General features: G+C 36.7%; 2 protein-coding genes across 2 annotated transcripts in view; one reads left to right on the top strand and one right to left on the bottom strand.

The window, feature by feature from the left end:
- The window catches only part of RBMS3 (RNA binding motif single stranded interacting protein 3), a 1498583-nt gene extending 1484969 nt beyond the window's left edge, over nt 1-13614 (bottom strand). The window contains exons 1-2 of the mRNA XM_032408843.1: nt 11150-13614; nt 3483-3597 (exon numbers count right to left, since the gene is read on the bottom strand). The gene's annotated coding sequence lies outside the window, so the exon portion shown is untranslated. The remainder of the gene's footprint in view (nt 1-3482; nt 3598-11149) is intronic.
- Nucleotides 13615-15352: 1738 nt separating this feature from the next.
- AZI2 (5-azacytidine induced 2) overlaps nt 15353-17809 on the top strand; it is a 15896-nt gene continuing 13439 nt past the window's right edge. Inside the window, exon 1 of the mRNA XM_032409177.1 lies at nt 15353-15358. Coding sequence (XP_032265068.1) covers nt 15353-15358 — 6 coding nt within the window. The remainder of the gene's footprint in view (nt 15359-17809) is intronic.

Below are 17809 nucleotides of genomic sequence, written 5' to 3'. Positions count from 1 at the left end.
AAAACAATTTTAGCCAACTCTGAGTAGGTTTCTGCTTGGTTTTTTCTTTTTCCCCCTTTTGTGAATTAGAAGGACAGAAATGGAGGAAAGAAAAGAGCAAGGTGGAAAGTGTTGTGAGATCAGAGCAAGTTATTACATATATTATACAAATGGTTGAAGAAGAGTCTGGTATAAAAACATAAGCTTCACTCACTTAATAGTCTTGGTAGAAGATTAGGCCTCATCTACCACCTTTCCCTGCCACCCCAGAACCAGAAACCACTTTTTAAGAAACCTCTTGATATATTACTTATACAATGAATAGTCATTTTTTTCCTATTCCTTAAGTTTTGCTATGTGTAGGGGAGGAAGTTCCCATTTTTCTGTTCATTTCTTTTGCTTTGACAGCTTTATTGAGATATAATTCACATACCATAAAATTCACCCATTTAAAGTGTACCATCAGTTCTTTTTATGTCCTGGGTTCCTTAATGATGTTCAAGTGTTGTCTGGTACTAAATAACATTCAGCATGAACCAAAAAATGTTTTGGAAACAACACAGAGAGATATTTTCCTTCTAAACTTTTATTTTAATGATCAATTTTAATTTAAAAAGTATTGTACAAAACAAGATTTTAGAAAAAAACAGAAGAAAAACCATTTCCAATTGATATGCAGGGAAGGACTCATAGTAACATTTTGAGGAGTGAAGTTTTTTGTTCTTAACTTTGGGAATCATCATTATTCTATGTATCTGTTTCTGGATACGTGACAAAATTAACCCTTACAAGTTCAAACTACTTTTTATCTTTCCAATTACTTGAGGCCAAGAGCATTCCTAACAAATATAGGCTTGATCCCTGATTTCTTGCATTTGAGCTGCTGATTCTTAGAGGAAATTATGTATACAATGCCTATTGGTACCACTACATGTTCAAAGATTCCAACCTCAGAGGAACTGTTAGCACATCTTCAAGGCTATCCTTTTTATGTATTCTTTCTCTTTCCTCTTGCATCTGCACAGTGATCATTCTAAACCTTTATAAATAAATCCTACACCATCTTCCTCATTCTTAAAAGATAAACTTGCCTCCTACTTTACAAGGAAATCTCCATCACTTCTCATCATAATACCTAAAATCTTACCTAAAACTGCTCTCTCACATTTTGCTGCAGTTTTAGACCCTGATTCTATTTTTTTGTTGTTTTTTTGTTTTTGGTTCTGAAATAGTTATTGAAGGTTTGCTATGAGCCAGACATAATGCTTAGGCAAAGACAAAATCCCTCTCCTCAAGTAATGTTAAGTATTAAGTATTAGAAGACAAATACAGAATGTTATGCAAGCAGATGTGGTACACTAAGGCTTTAGGTACAGGGTGTTAGGCCAGGTTTAGGTGATGTCTAAACCAATCCGAAAAATGGTAAGTAGGCGTCAAAGTTCCTATGATGTGCCCCCAGGACTCTCAATTACTTTACATACCACTTAACACATCGTATTATAATTTATTTGATGAAGTCCTCTACAAGATAATGAAAATCCACTTAGGGAAAGGTTCATATCTATCTTGTTAACCACTGTATCCCAACATCTAAAAAAGTTCCAGTCAAAGAAAAGCACTGAATATTTAGAGTATTATAAAATAATGGAAATAATATGAACTTCAGAATTAAGACTGGCCCAGGCAGTGTTGATATTTAACAACCAGGATGGCTATATCTATCAACTGAATATCTTCGTCTGTAATTCTGGATTTAAATTCTGGCTCCATTTCCTGAGATTTTTAAATTAAGGCAAGTCAGTTAAATGGTCTGAGTATCATTTTATCATCTGAACATGTTGATCATAATAATACTCAATTCATGGTATGGTTTTAGTGATAAAATGAAACAGCATATAAAATAACCCATTTCAGTACCCGATACACTAAAGACATATAATAAATGTTTGATTTCCTTTCTATACTGCTTTTAAGTGAGTTCTATTTGTAGTTGGATAGAAAATTAAAATATGCAGAAACCAAAGCAGAATGAGTGTACTCTAATTATTTCATCTTTCCTTAATGATTTTTCTCAAGTGCTCAACTTAAATAATTTAGTTTACTTCTAAACTTTAAAGCAGTTTATTTATTTATTTATTATTTTTGAGAGAGAATGCGCAAAAGCACGCAATGGTGGGCGGGGGGCGGGGGGGGGGCAGAGGGAGAGACTCTTAAGCAGGCTCCACCCCCCGGCACAGAGCCCCTTGCAGGACCCTAAGCCTAAACCAAGAGTCAGACACTTAACCGACTAAGCCACCAGGTGTCCCTGCTTCTAAACTTTAAAATGCATTTATCCTTAACCTTCTCTGTGATATAAGTTTAACATTCACTATTCATTTATTTACCTAATTTATAAATTTGTGCCTATATGTCAACCTGAGATTAAACTTAATGATTCAACAGAAATTTATTAAGAGCCTATTATCTGTGCAAAATTGTAATTTAGCTTTATCATTCATGGACTAGTCTATGCAGATACTTCTGGATAGATTCTGGCTGAATAAATGCTCCAAGATGCTTAATAGATATTCTCTTTCCTTTTTCTTTTGTTTTAATAATGAAGATAACTAATGAATTTCATCTAAAATCAGAAATCAAAGTTGAATGGAAAGAAAGCTTTTAGTAGAATTAAAAACTGGTATCTTTTGCAGTAACTATATTCTTCAGCTTTAAATTTTTTTAAGGAATAGTTAACAAATAATTAGAAATCTAATAGTGCTAAATGCTAACTTCAAATCTTAGTAATTGATCTATATGCTTTAAGTCTATATTGGTTACAAGTATCCCAGTTTATTCAGTATAGTGAGACTTGTCAGAATAAAACAACAGATCTAACAAGGATAATCATAATTAAGTTTTTCAGATAGTCTACCAAACACAATAGTGCTATAAATGGATTAGAATTATATCTGTAGGTTGAGCAAAGAGACCATTGATTTCAGATGTGCTTGGTTATTTCTCCCTACACGTGCCCATTCTCAACTGACTTTTATTTAGGCTATTTGCCATAGAAGTCATATAGTTGATTTGCTTAAAGGTAAAATTTTGTTCCACTAACGTGAAAGAACAATCTTCAATTAAATTCACCACTTCCCTTAAATCACAAGACACAAGAATAGAATCTCAAGCTAGTCTAATTAGAGAATTTCAACTTGTCATTCGAAATGATTTACACATTATCATTTATGTTCCTCATTTTAGAAATAAGTGTCATAATTCTAATAAAGAGTGATGACTTTCTTACTCTGGGTGCTAGTGAATAACTATATAATTATTGTTTCAAGAATCACTACACAAATATTGAGAAAATGAATCACTAAAGAGTTTTAAAATGAGAATGTGAAAGTAGAAGTAATTTTAAATTGCATAATGTAAAACTGAGACCATGCTTCTTCAACATATCACATCTAAATTTGCAAAGTAAACATGACATGCTGAGAATAGGAATAAGTTGGAATTCTTACCCTGGAAAGAAATAAGCTAAAGCTTTTTCCCAGTTTGTCCAATTTTCTATTTCTTTAGAGTGGGTGGGTCCTTTCTTCTTCTGGCCTTAGAAGGAACCCTGGATTGCCTGTCTTTCTGCATGATGAAATGGAGAAGACAAGGAAGCACATTAGTTTCATAAAAGACTTCCAAAAATCTCATATCCATCCTCCATCTTACATTTAGGGCTTTCATAGGGCTTCCTTGCCATCATCTTTCTGGGAAAACTGATTTCCATCTCCACTGTGGACTCCTAATATAATTCTGTGCTGAAGCTTCCTGGGCTCTATTTCTTTTGACAACATGTTCATACCTAGTTTCTTTCAGAATATTTGTTGAAATCTTTTATCCACTGATGACTCCCTCTTTCCTTTTCTGTGTATATTTTTTTACTTTTTAATTGTAATTTTAATGGAAGGAAAAGACATAAATAAATCGGGCTGTAACCCTAACAATTTGCTTTCTTACCAATACATTGTGAACATTTTCCCATGTCATTTACTGTCTATACTATTTAAGCATAGGTATGATTTAGTTTTGAAGCTGAAGTTATATTCTTTACTCATCAATTATGTATTTAGATAGTTCTAGTGAAATTCAAAGTAAAGATCACAGTATTTTTCCAAGATTGGCGTCACTAGATGATTCTTTGTATTTTATTAGTGATTGATTTAGAGACCTTCACTTATTTTTCTTTTGTTGCCTGTGCTTTTGTTGCCATGTCCAAAAACTCACGGTCAAATCCAATGCCATGCAGCTTTCCCCTATCTTTCTTCTAAGACTGTTACAGTGTTAGCTCTTACAATCTAAGGCTTTGATCAATATTTACTTAGCTTTTGTATATGGTAGGTAAGGGTCCAACTTCATTATTTTGCATGTGGATATTCAGTTTTCCCCAAACCAACACCACTGGTTGAAAAAACTGCCCTTTTCCCAGTGAGTGGTCTTAGCATCTTTGCTGAAAATCATTTGACCACTTATATGAGGGTTTTGGGGGGCTCCCTATCCTATTCCATTGATTTATATGTATGTCTTTATGTCAGTGACATACTGTTTTGATTCTGTAGTTCTGTAACATGTTTTGAAGTCAGCAAATGTGAAACCTCCAGTTGGTTCCACTCTCTCAAGATTGTTTTGGATTCAGGGATTCCCTTGAGTCCCTTGAAATTCCATATTAATTTTAAGATAAATATTTTCCATTTGTTTTTTGTTTCTGATAATAGCCATCCTAGTGGGTGTAATGTTAATAATTTTAATTCCAATCATCTATTTCCTTAATGTATTTTTTCTTTTTTTCATGCTATCAGTGAGGAGGTAAGTTCAAATTTTCCAGTATTGTGTGTTTATCTCTTAGTTCATATACTATGAAGCTGTTTTATTAGATGCACAGAGTTTTTTATCTTCTGGTGGAAGTAATACTTTTTTTTTCTTAAAGTCTGCTATGTCTCATGGTAATATTTTATATCAGGCTACTTTCCACTTTAGCTTAGTTTACTCATGATCGATATTTTTTCATCCTTTGCTATTTTCCACAGATCTTTTATTATCAGCACATTCTTTAATCCAGTATGACAGTCTTTGAGTAGTCTGTGTACATTTAACATAATACTGATATATTTGGTTTTAAATATATCATCCTTCAGTATTCAAAGCAATAAAATGAATGTCACGTAAGTCTATTTTTCCTAAATTTTTTAAGATATCATTAGAAGTGACCAAAATTATTAACATTATATATTATCAATATTTAAAATTTCTATTATTTTTTCAGCAAAAATGAGACGTGAGACTGACATAATCTAGATCATGTAGGGTAAAAGCACACTTTCTCTAACTCTTAACTAAAGGAACATTTCATAGACATGTCATATAAATATGTCTAATGCTACATTTTATAGTTAACAATTTCCTTATTGTTCTGTATTTCTTTTCTGAAAAAAGTGAATAAACCTGTCTCACAGTTTTTGTAAAGATGAAAGACATTTATAATCTTTTAAAGGTTTTTGTTGTTGCTTTTATTTTTAGAGAACAAGGATTATGGAATATTCTGCTGATTCCTTTAATATCAAGATGAATAAAATTTTTCCCCAGGTCTCTTCCTCTTTTCCTCAACCCAAGCCATTATTTTCTCCCCAAAGATCTCCACATGCATATTTTTTTAAGTGAGTTTGCTCTACCTGGAAAACTATAATTGTCCTCTGCCTAGCTGCACAGACAAAAACTTTTTTTTTCATTCTCTTGAGACTCTTTGGCCTATGTTTCATAACTTTTATAACAAATATTGACCAAAACATTAAATAGTCCCACTTAGTGAATGATATACTCTTAGTGAATGATATACTCAATGTCAAAAAATAATTACATTTTTCATGAATATAAATGTTATTGGTACTTTAAACTGTATTTCTGTTGCTAATAGATTCCCAAATTAAAACACAAGATTTGGTGTAGATGTCGTTATCTCATTTCCCTTTTCATCTAAACAGAACTAAAAATCAAAACTGAAAAATAATAAAAGGATAATCTGGCTTCTAAAACTCTTAGTTTTGAGCAATCACTTCAGTCACTAAGCTCAACATATCAATGATTTTCTCAATGTATAGTTAAGTATTTCCAGGTAGTTCTAGTTCTGCTTTATCTCTGATCTTTAAACTTCTATATTATCCAACACAGGTATTTCAAACCTATTAGTTCATTTGAGATAATAAATATAACAAACTGCCTTGTCACAAAAACAAAAGAAACACTTCTTCAAATTGAAAATTTGAATTATTCAAGAAGAAGTACTGGTAGGATGGGATAAAGAACTTTTTTTTTTAACACTCTTACCAATAACATACAAGTAGCAATGCAATTCATTATGAAGATTTAGAAGAATAATTAAGAATTTTGATTAGTTTAGGATGATCTTTGGAGAAAAATTTTATTTTGGACACAAAGGGAACAAAACTGTTTTGATTTCTACTAGGGAACACTTAGTGTCAAAATAATGATATCCTTCTGCCACATACTCTAAAAAATATTATGACACAATAATATTAAAAAATTGTGACTCAATATATTCTGATGATATCCATTATCTGGAGATACAGGATCTTCTTCTAAATGTGTTTTCTTTTTTTCTTTTTTTTTTTTTTGAGAGAGAGAGAGAGAGAAAGACGGGCGCCTGGGTGGCTCAGTCAGCTAGGTGTCCAACTATTGGTTTCGGCTCAGGCCTTGATATCATGGGTGATAAGATTGAGCTATCAGCTCCATGCTCTGTGGCGAGTGCTTGAGGATTCTCTCCCTCCCCCTACTTGTTCACACATGTGCCCTCAAATAAATAAATCTTTAAAAAGAGAGAGAAAGAGAGAGAGAGAGAGAAAACACACACGTGCGCAAGCATGCAGAAGGGGAGGGGCAGAGGGAGAGGGAAAGTGAGAATCTTAAGCAGGCTCCATGCCCAGCATGAAACCCAAAGCAGGGCTCCATCTCAGGACCCTGAGATTTTCATGACCTAAGCTGAAATCAAGAGTCAGATACTTAACTGAGCCACCCAGGTGCCCCAAAACGTAATTTCATTTTAAGACAAATATGTAAGTAGAGCCATAATTCTCAAACTGATGTTGGAGAATCTTTCCAGAGTTCCCCAATTAACTGAGAATTTTTAAGTAATATCAAGGATAAAAAAAAGTATATATACAAGATCATAATCAGAATCAGCTAAATGAAAACTTTATAAATGAGCAAAGATACCCAATTTCAACACTGGGGCTGGCAATGTTTCTAGGAGCTGGTGGAAAAACAGGCTGGGCTAGTTTAAGAATGGCTTTTTAAAACATGCTAAGGAGTCATTTCAGAAGTGTAAGAGAGAAATGTAATGGTAAGATATACATTTTGAAAAGATCATTTAGATATCCATATAAAGAATGCGTTAGAAGCAAAAAAAAAAAAAAAAAGAAATAACTAATTAGAAGAAACTATTATAATATACAAATAGGAAACTGTAGCATAGTAGGGATGATGAAACAGGATTGGAAAGACAAATAAGGAGTGGAATCCATAAAACCACGTGAACAGATTGGCTATGGGATGAGAGGGAGGAGCTTTTTAAAGCCAAAAGGAACCAATATAAAATGTAGAGTAAATGATTAATATCAGTGATTAAAAACCCATCTTTTTTGTACTTTTAGAGAACCAACTGACTATTCATACATACACAATTTAAAAATCTACACTAGGAACTTATGTCTTTAATTTTGCAACTATTATAAATTTAACAATTTCACTTTTATATAATGAGTTGTGCAATGGGCTTGGAAATTTTCCCTCTCCTTTGCTACATAATCTATTTTTAAAAATCTAGCTTAATTTCTTTCTACAGATCTTATAGAAGCTTAATGTCATCCTTTCATTATTTGGTAGCTTCATAAAGTATCTTTCCTCTAACAAACTTTTGTCTTCTTGGTTTTTACAGTGAACATGTAGAAGTCTCCAAATTATTTCTTCTCTTCCCATTTTAAATAGGAAAAAAAGTTTTCAGAGGCACATATAGTAACTGTCATAAAAAATTAATGGGAGGGAATTGCTTGTCATGTTGTTAAATTTCACATAGGTCTTTGTCTATGTGACTGATCTCCCTGTGATAGATTTTATTTCCTTATACATTAAAAAGTCATTTGCCTGTTTCATCTCAGTGCCTAAAACAATGTCTGGCACATGGTAGGTGCTAAATAAATATGTTAATTACTGAATAAATCAATGAATTCATATCCCAAATAACAAGAGTATTAACTGTCAAGCCTCAGAGGAGGGTTGTTCTTAATTCATTTAAAAAGAATGTAGGATTCCCTCTACTGGATCTTTTTTCTTTCCCTGTACAACATACCAACCCCACTCTGGGTTCTCTGCTGCTGTTGTTAGCTGTTCTCATACTTCTCCCTACTTTAGGGCTTTCCAGGGCTATCAAATTTTTCTTCACCTACATATTTCCGAAAGAAAATCACTGCACTTAGTTACTGTGCATACAATTATGACACGTTTTATTTTTTAAAAAATGAAAGCTCTGTTAGAAGCTAATTCTGACTGAATACAAAGCATTTCAAATCAAAAAGTTATTATGAAGCACAGATTGTATGTCTGTGAACATACAACAGAGAGTTCTAGCAGAACAAGGCTAGCTGCTAGAGACAGTAGCATCTCTTTCTTTTATAAATCAAATGTAAATGCCATACTAATTTAGTATCCATTATTATTCATCCTGTTGAAAAGCACATGAGCAAGCTCTCTTTTCACAGTTGGGAACTTGATTATCATTCCTTTTCTCCTTGAATTCATATTTTTATCTCACTTCTCCCACATAAATTTATCCTAACATTTTAGTGTTTGAAAATATTTTAAATTGACCATCCTATCACATTTCCCTCAACAACAAAAAAATATTTTAAAATTCCTGAGAACATAAGTTCTAAAAATTTTCCTCAGTATTATATTGTGATATCATTAAATTACTAGACTACTACTGATCAAATAACAAAAATAATTTGAAAATATCAGGTCAGCTTTTATTGGAAATGCATCTCATAAAGAAATAGATAGGGCCTTCTCCCCCAACACCCATTTAGATCATGTATCCAGAATGAATACTACTCATTGCTAGAAAGAAACAGGTTAGGTTGTTCTTCTATTTTGTAGTCTTCCATTCCAAGTATATGGGAGTAGAAGGATTTCTGGTTATAACAACAATCATTCTTTTGAACTACTAAGCCATGTACCAAAAATCACATAGAGGTATGACATAAAAATTATTTTTAATGGTCAGATGACAACTCAATTAGGTCCTGCAATATTTTTGAAGGCCTTTGGAAACTGCCATTCTTGCAAAGGAATTAGCTACCCAGTCATTAGAATCACTCACTTTCTGAACAGATTTAGTCAAATTAAAGGTATTGCTTTATATGTAGAGTAGGAGGATAATTACCAAAGAGGAAGGGAGAAAGGTGTCTGATTCAGGCACACTCTGAGGTAGATCAATTTTAGGGAAGAAAACATGCAAGTGGACAACCTGAGAATTAGTACCTTCAAACTATCCTTTATGTAAAGGATTATGTACGGAAATCCTCCATGTACCTTCTAAAAGGTTAAGGGTTAGGGATATGCGTTGCCCTGTTTGAAGACTGTTGCTTCAGGATACACACAGATTTGGATATACAGAGTTTATTAAGTCATGACTTAAGTAGTTTACATCCTTTTGTCCATGTGTATGTGCTTTTTTTCTTGGGGGGTGTGTGGGTGTGATGAGGTAGGAGAAAATAATTTTAATATAAAATAATTTTGTTAATAAAGACCCATCTTTTTCATAATTATAGTAAAGAGGTGTGTATTTTAAAATAAAAATAGATTCTCATCAGAAAAACTTTAAAATAATGGGCTAAGTCATTTTCTCCTTACTCAGAGAGAAAAGATAAAAATGAATTTCCCTGCGTTTCCGACAAGTCTCAAATTATTCTAAATTGTGAATGAAAGTTGAAAAATAGAAAATATTTTCATATCTACAAATTAGAAACCAGATTATCATTTTATTTATGATGATTTGGGGTGCCTCAGCCAATGTTGTGACTATTCCTGAAAACTCTACTAGCGAAAACATCCTATTTAGTGGTCTTTTAATTTTGCAAAGCGCTTTACCAAGGCCATCAAAAAATAAATGATTCATGTTTAAAATACTAAAAACACTGCTCTCTTCCATGCCGCAGCCGGACAAATTGAAGCAAATGATTTTATTATTTAGATGTTTAAAAATATGATGTAACTTTAAGTTGCGTGTGGTCTTTGTTCGTAATAGCCGTGAACTTTCACTTAAACCAAAAAGAGAAGCTTAACAACAACAAAAACGTATTTTAAAGTTAACCCTTGAGTCGAATCCATTCTTTGATCAGAGCTGACAGGTGGGCTGATGAATTAAAACGCGATGTAAAAACACCTTCCCACAGAACACCTATTTAAACAATATTTAAGCCTTCAGTTGACAAAGTACTAAGTAAGAGGGTGGCGAGGGGTGTCATTGTTGCTAATTGGCGGTTAATGAGGATAAACTGCCTACAATTACCGTTTTCTCGCTTATTTTTTAAAATCAGAAGTAGCCCTACAGTTTGAGGGGTTCCATGTGGCTGCGACCTCCAAAGACAGTAAAGAGTTCAACTACTCGTGACTCCACAGCTCAGGGCTATCATCTAGAAATACTGAAAGGCGGAAGCAACTCTAGGGCAGCCGGTTACCATCCCCAAATCCCAAAGCTTTGCCCAAAACTCAATAAAGTCGATTTTTTTTTTTAAAGAGCACTGTGCCGAATAACTATGGGACCTTGAGTAATTCGCCGAGCTTGTGTTTCAACTGATGGCCTGAAGTTTCGCAGCAGCGCCCAGGAAACGGAGGTGGGGGGCTTGAACAGCTCCTTCCGCCCGCCCCGAATGCGTCGTTAGTTTCCCAGCTCCCGGCCACAGCGAGGCGACAGCGCTATAAACATGGAAGAGCGCTACTGAGCGGACCCAAAACGCACCACAGACGCTCGGGGACCCCCAAGCGGACGCCGAATGAAAATGACGCGGTAGAAGAAGGCGGAAAAACACCCCAGCGACCCAACCGCCACAGCGGTCGGTAACACGCTTACCCATCTCCAGCTCCGCCTCCACTCCTCGCGTCGCCGCGGCCCCGCCCCACCGCGGAGACTCACGGGACACGTAGTACGCCGCGCCCACTTTCTCCTTCCCTCACCCCTCACAGCCCCGGCTTCGAGAACGCCCTCTCAGCTCCCTGCGGACTGACTTCCGGTTTGCTCGCGCGGCCTCGGAGCCCAGCCTGAGGACCGCAGGCGTTCCACTTCCGGCCGTTCACTGCTCGTCTTCCCTTCCAGTCCCCCTCGACAGCGCTTCCCTTCCGCGGAACGCGACATGGCCATTAGCCGGTGCGGACGCTGACGAGGCGGGCGCCGGTGGGCCTGGGTCTCGCGCGCGTGTTGCTGGGTAACGGGCCTTCTCCGGCAGCCGCTCGGCTTGTCCTGCTTCGGCTTGTCCCTCCCTCCACAACCTCCGGAGCTCCAGTCGACAGGCCGGGCTGCGCCGCTTGCGGCGCAGCAGACGCTAAAGAAATGGGAATTCCTCCGCGGCGTTCCCGGAGCGGCTGCCTTCTCTGGGGAAGCGGCGGTGTCTTCGAGGAAACCGGAAGCCCGTGGTGACCGCTGGCGACCCGGTTTGTTTTCCGTCCGTTTCCAAACACTGGGGAATCGAAACTCGGCGGCCCTGGGGGCGGCCCTACGTAGCCTGTCTTCGGGGTGAGTGACTCGCTTCAGCCGGGCTAGGGGTGCGGGCGGTGCCAGGACCAACCTCCGCTGCCGTTGCTGCTTCGAAGAGACACATTTTCTTCACAAGCCCGTGCGCTCTCCTTTGGCTAGGGAGCAGCCCGCCCCGGGCTTCCCTTACTCATGTCATCTTTTCATGCTAGTTATTCCAGGCCCTACTTGGTCTTTCACTCTCTTTGTCTCTATTGCTTATTTTCTTTCCGTACTCTGAATTACTAGGGCGCCATTAGTTTTATTTCATTCATTGAGATGGCATTTATATCGAAAACGAAAGAGGGACGTGTGGCTAGGACGGTACTGCCTGGGGCAGTGGACATGAACTCCCCCCCCACCCCCGTCCGTTATCGAGGCTAACAGTAGATATTCGTCGTTTCTGCAGTGTCTAACCTGTATGTTTGGTATGATTTTTGATCATTTGTTGAGTGACTACTACATACATGCATGGTAGGTTGACTCGTGTCCGTACAAGGAACTCACTCGAAAGTGAGGTAAAATATTCGCTAAAACAGTAATACAAGTTGAAATATAAACTGCTCCAGCATGTGTTGTTGGAGATATGCTAAGATGATCGAAGACAGTGACGTACTAGGACTGAAACTGACCCGTGCCTCTTAAATATAGGAGACAGTTTTTTTTTCCTGCTATGGAATTTTGAATTGGATTGCTCAAGATCTCAACGCGTAATTTAAATTCTGGTTCTCTAAACATGCCATATCTAATTTCCCAACCTTTTGTGATCACTCCCTACTTCATCTGTAAATTAGGAATGATACATCACTCACAGGGTCGTTAGAAAATTTTAATGCAATATTGTTTATAAAATGGGAAGATGTATACAAATGTCAGGTTTTAGTATTAGAGAGTATAGTGTAATGGGAAATGCACTGGATTAAGTCAGAACATTAACTCAAGATCTGAGTGCTGAATTTTCCACTTGCTCACTTGACACTGGGTAGGAGACTAAATCTCTTCATTTTCCCAATCTCTGAAGTGAGAGTAATGCCTAACTCTCCAAGGCACCAGTGCTTAGTTTCTAAAGAGTTTCCCTTGCTCTAGAGTAAGCTGGCTGGTTTACATTCCTGGCTTCCTCACTTTCACCCTTTGCCTTTCTTTCAGTCCACCTGTGATAACAGGAAATTCTTGCCCACATCAGAGGTCTTAGATTTAATGAATTGTTATGAAGAACAAATGAGGTGGTTCTCCTAAAAACTGCCTGACATACCATAAACACTCTGTAAATATTAATTACCAACACTGAGCATTTTTATGTTTATTGAATGAAATGTGATGAGGTTTTTCATAATCCATGAATAGAACCAATGTGATTTATTTTTTTCTTCCTTGTACTTATATTCTGGATTAAGGTATAGTTGTCTTATGGCTATTAGAGGGTAATTACTGCTCATACTAGTAACAGTGTATATAAGTGCTCAATTCTTTTGAGATATATTACTTTATGAAAAGATTGAAAAGAAGTAGACTGCTCTTCAAACCTACGCTAACCCTGAAAAAAATCTTGATTCCCTAGCCATAACACTTATTTTTGGACTAATGCAGTTTAGTGACTTACAGAAAAGAGAGTGGAGTTTCTCATAGTGTATATCTGATGCTGAGTACATTTTGGGCATTCACTGAATTATAGGGCATTTGAGTTCTGAGGTATATAGATGGAGTCACAGTATCATGAAAAAAGGCACTTGATTATCCCTTCTTTATAAACTAGTTAGGTCGTTCCTGTCCCTAAGTATTTAATTAAAAATAGGGAGTGAAGGGGCACGTAAGTGGCTAAGTTGGTTAAGTCTTGAACTCTTAATTTAGGCTCAGGTCATGATCTCAGGGTTGTGACATTGACCCTGGGGTAGGGCTCCATACTCAGTGGGAGTCTGCTTGAGATTCTCTGTCTCTCCGTTTCTCTCTGCCCCTTCCCTGCTCGTGTATGTGCTCCGGTGCTCTTTCTCTCTCTAAAAAGAAGTAAATCTTTAAAAAATATAGGGGGGTGCCTGGGTGGCTCAGTCAGTTGATCGTCTGACTCTTCGTGTCCGCTCAGATCATGATCTCAGGGTCATGAGATCAAGCCCAGAGTTGGGCTCCGTGCTCAGCGGGGAGTCTGCTTGGGATTTTCTCCCTCCACCCCTCCCTCTAGAATACATAAAATCTTAAAAAAAAGAAAAGAAAAAAAAAGAGAGAATGAGGAGTAAGCGTTGGTCTGTTTGCCTCCATAAGATTTAATCCTTGCTCCACTGTATGGTGACTGATCCTATGAAGTGGGTTAGGGATACTCTAGCTTTTCAGAGGTAGAAAGATGATGGAAATAGAAGATTCAGTTCAGGAGGCAATGCAGAATAGAGGAAAGAGCCTACTAAATTGTCCTTAATTCCAACCCTAGCTCTGTCACATACTGCCAGGTGATTATAGGCAAATTAACCTCCACCTCTTTGAGGTTAAGTTTCTTCATCTATGGTGGTGATAATAACTTTTTAGCCAAGTTTGGTATGGATTTGAGGTAAGGTTTGTACTATACCATTTATTTAGTTTCTGGCAAAAATGTCAGTTCAGTTCCTTCTGTTTAGGCTGCCATTCTATATTTGCATTAAATTTTCCCTTCACAATTTAGGAGGCTAGTATCTTAGTAATGTAGTTCAACCTTGTCATTTTATTGATGGGAAAATTTAGATCCAGAGAGGTAAACCCATCAGTAATCAAGGTGGCAGATCGTAGACTAGAATCTGGGTTTTTCAATCTCTGGTCAGGGTTCTTTCTACCACTGAATTTTGCCTTTTCCGGATTCTTAATGGAAAAAATCTGAATCCATGTTGTGTTGCCTCTCAGAATGTTGTATTAGGAGCACAAATTTGGAAGATAACTTATCTGGGTTTACATCCCAGCTTTGCCACTGATAACTTATATAGCTGTAGGTAAGATGTTTAATTTTTTTCTAAGACTTTGTTTATAAATTAGGATAATAGTACCTACCTAAGAAGTTGGAAAATGCATTTGGAAGCACTAGTGCCTGGCATATGGTAAGTGATGAATATGGTAAATATTATGATGATGAAATATGACAGGAGAATCATATTTTTTTCCTAGAAAAGAAGATACTTCTGTGTTTTCTAGTATCTCACAAGCCAGTATATATAGCATGTCTCAACTCGGGGTCCTCTTAATGTTGTTTGTAGTAAAGACTGAAATTTAAGATTTTCTAAAATAATTCTTACAGTGTTTGAATCTTTTTTTTTCTTTGTCTCTTCCTTACCCTCACAAACTGCTCTTGCTCCTTTCTACCCACCTTGTTTGGCAAATTGTGCCCTTCTTTCTCCATTATCATTTCAATATTGTGATTTATGAGAAATGTGTATTTGATCATTTAGATGACCAGAATGTATTTCTCATATATATTTGGCTTTAGTCCACAGTTCTTGGCCCTCAGCTCCTAAACTCTTGGAATTTCCTGAGGGTAAGAGTTATAGGATCATCTTTCGTCATAATATTTGGTCTCTTAACATCTTTTATGGAGCCATGAAGGTGAAATGCATGTCTTGTTTATTTCTAACAAGCTCCTTTCTACCAGGACTGGGTTTATGTTAATGGGGTGACTTTTGGACAGCAACTAAGGATGGGAGCTGATTGCCAAGGAAACCGATCCTATAATTAGAGGGTTGAAGCTTTCAGTCCCACCAACGTTGGGGGGTGAGGGGGCGAAATTTTAATCAGTTGCCAATGATTTAATCATTTCTGTGTAAGGAAGCTTCTGTAAAAACCCAAAGAGGAGAGGGTTCAGAGAGCTTCCAGAATATTTTCACATGCCATTATGCTGGCCCCAAATTCCAAAAGGACAGAAGCTGCTTTGTTCAGGACCTCACCCTACGTATCTGTATGGTCAGAAGCACAGGTAACAACCTAGGCTTACAGTTAGCATCCATAGTAGAGGGTAGTCTTGTGGGAGCAAGCCCTTTACCAGTGGAATATGTTGCTGTCTCTTGGTAGATAATATCAGAATGGAGTTGAATTATAGGTTACCCAGCTGCTGTCCAGAACATTGCTTGTTGATAGTGTGGAAACATCTCCTCACGTTGGAATTGGCTGACCAGAGCACCATTTAATCATTCTTGGGAATTTCATTGTTCTCAGCAATAAATGTCAACATCTTTCACCTTAACCCCCCCTCTTTTTTTTGTTTGTTTTTTTGGTTTTTTTTTTTGAGAGAGAGTGTACATGCAAGTGTGGGAGGGGTGGTTGTGGGGAGGGGCAGAGGGAGGGAGAGAATCTTGAGCAGGCTCCACACCCAGCATGGAGACCCACATGGGGCTTGATCTCAACCCTGAGATCATGACCTGAACCAAAATCAAGAGTAGGATGCTCAACTGACTGAACCACCCAGTGCCCCTCACCTTAACCCTTTTTAATTCTTTTAACTTATACTTCTCTTATGTAAACCTCTAAGAAGAAACAATTCCAAATATATAAAATATTTGCATGATTATATAGATCTATTACCTACAGTTTTGATTCCTGTAGGTAAATATATCTGATTCTCCTATATTATTGTGATGAGAGAGATAATATGAATTTGTTTTCTATACTATTAAAAACAAAATTTCCATGTACAAGTTAGGTGATGTTTACAAATTGATAATACAGAACTAACCAGGACCATAAATGTTTAAGAATACTAGTTATAATTGGAATTCTGTAAATCACATAGTAGCCACTTAACTCTGTAGAGTAGTGGCTCTCAAATTGGATAGGGATTTAAAATCATGTGCGATGATGATTGAAAGTTCAGTTTGATATTTTCACCCCAGATATATTGACTTGTGTGTTCTGCAGTGCCATCTAGCAATCAGTATTTTTTGTTTTCCATTATCATTTTATTTATTAATAGAAATGTAGTTAACACACAATGTTACATTAATTTCAGGTGTACAACATAGGGATTTAACAACTACATACATTATGTTATGCTTACTATACATGTAGCTACCATCTGTTGCCATACAATGCTATCATAGTATCATTGACTGTATTCCCTATGCTGTACCTTTCATCCTGTGACTTAACTCATTCTGTAACTGGAAGCCTGTACCTCCTACTCCCCTTCATTTTGCGCATCTGTCATCCCTTCCCCTATGGCAGCTATCCATTCTTGGTATTAGTCTGTTTCTGCTTTCGTTTGTTTTTTGTTTTTTAGGTTCTGCATTTAAGCGAAATCATACAGAATTTGTCTGACTTACTTCACTTAGCATGATGCCCTTTAGGTCTGTCTGTGTTGTTGCAAATGGCAAGATCTTGTTCTTTTCTATACTAAGTGATATTCCATTGTGTGTGTACCATATCTTCATTATCCATTTATCTTTCAGCAGACTCTTAGGTTGCTTCAATATCTTGGCTGTTGTATATAATCCTGCAGTAAACACAGGGGTGCATATATCTTTTCAAATAAGTGTTTCCTTTTTTTTTTTTTTGGAATTACTGAATCATATGGTTTTTCTAGTTTGAATTTTTGGAGGAACCTCCTCACTGTTTTCAAAGTGGCTACACCAGTTTGCATTCCCACCAGCAGTGCACTAGGGTCTCTTTTTCTCTACATCCTCGCCAGCATTTGTTATTTTTTGTTTTCTTGATAGTAGCTCTTGTGACAGTTGTAGGTGATACATCATTGTGGTTTTGATTTGCATTTCCCTGATGATTAGTGATGCGTTGAGCATCTTTTAATATCGTCGTCTGTATGTCTTCTTTGGACAGATGTCTATTCAGGTCGTCTGCGCATTTTTTAATCATATTATTTGGATTTTGTTGGTGTTGAATTATATAAATTCTTTATGTATTTTCAATATTAATGCCTTATCGGATATGTCATTTGCAGATCTCTACTCCCATGCAGTAGATTGCCTTCCTTCTATCTTGTTGATGGCTTTCTTCACCATGCAAGCTTTTTATTTTGGTGTAGCCCCAGAAGTTTATTTTTGCTTTTGT

This window comes from Phoca vitulina, unplaced genomic scaffold, assembly GCF_004348235.1.
Source record: "Phoca vitulina isolate PV1807 unplaced genomic scaffold, GSC_HSeal_1.0 scaffold10, whole genome shotgun sequence".
In the NCBI taxonomy this organism is placed as follows: Eukaryota; Metazoa; Chordata; class Mammalia; order Carnivora; family Phocidae; genus Phoca; species Phoca vitulina.
Note: the sequence above shows the minus strand (reverse complement) of the source record. Positions and strands in the feature narration are given on the sequence as shown.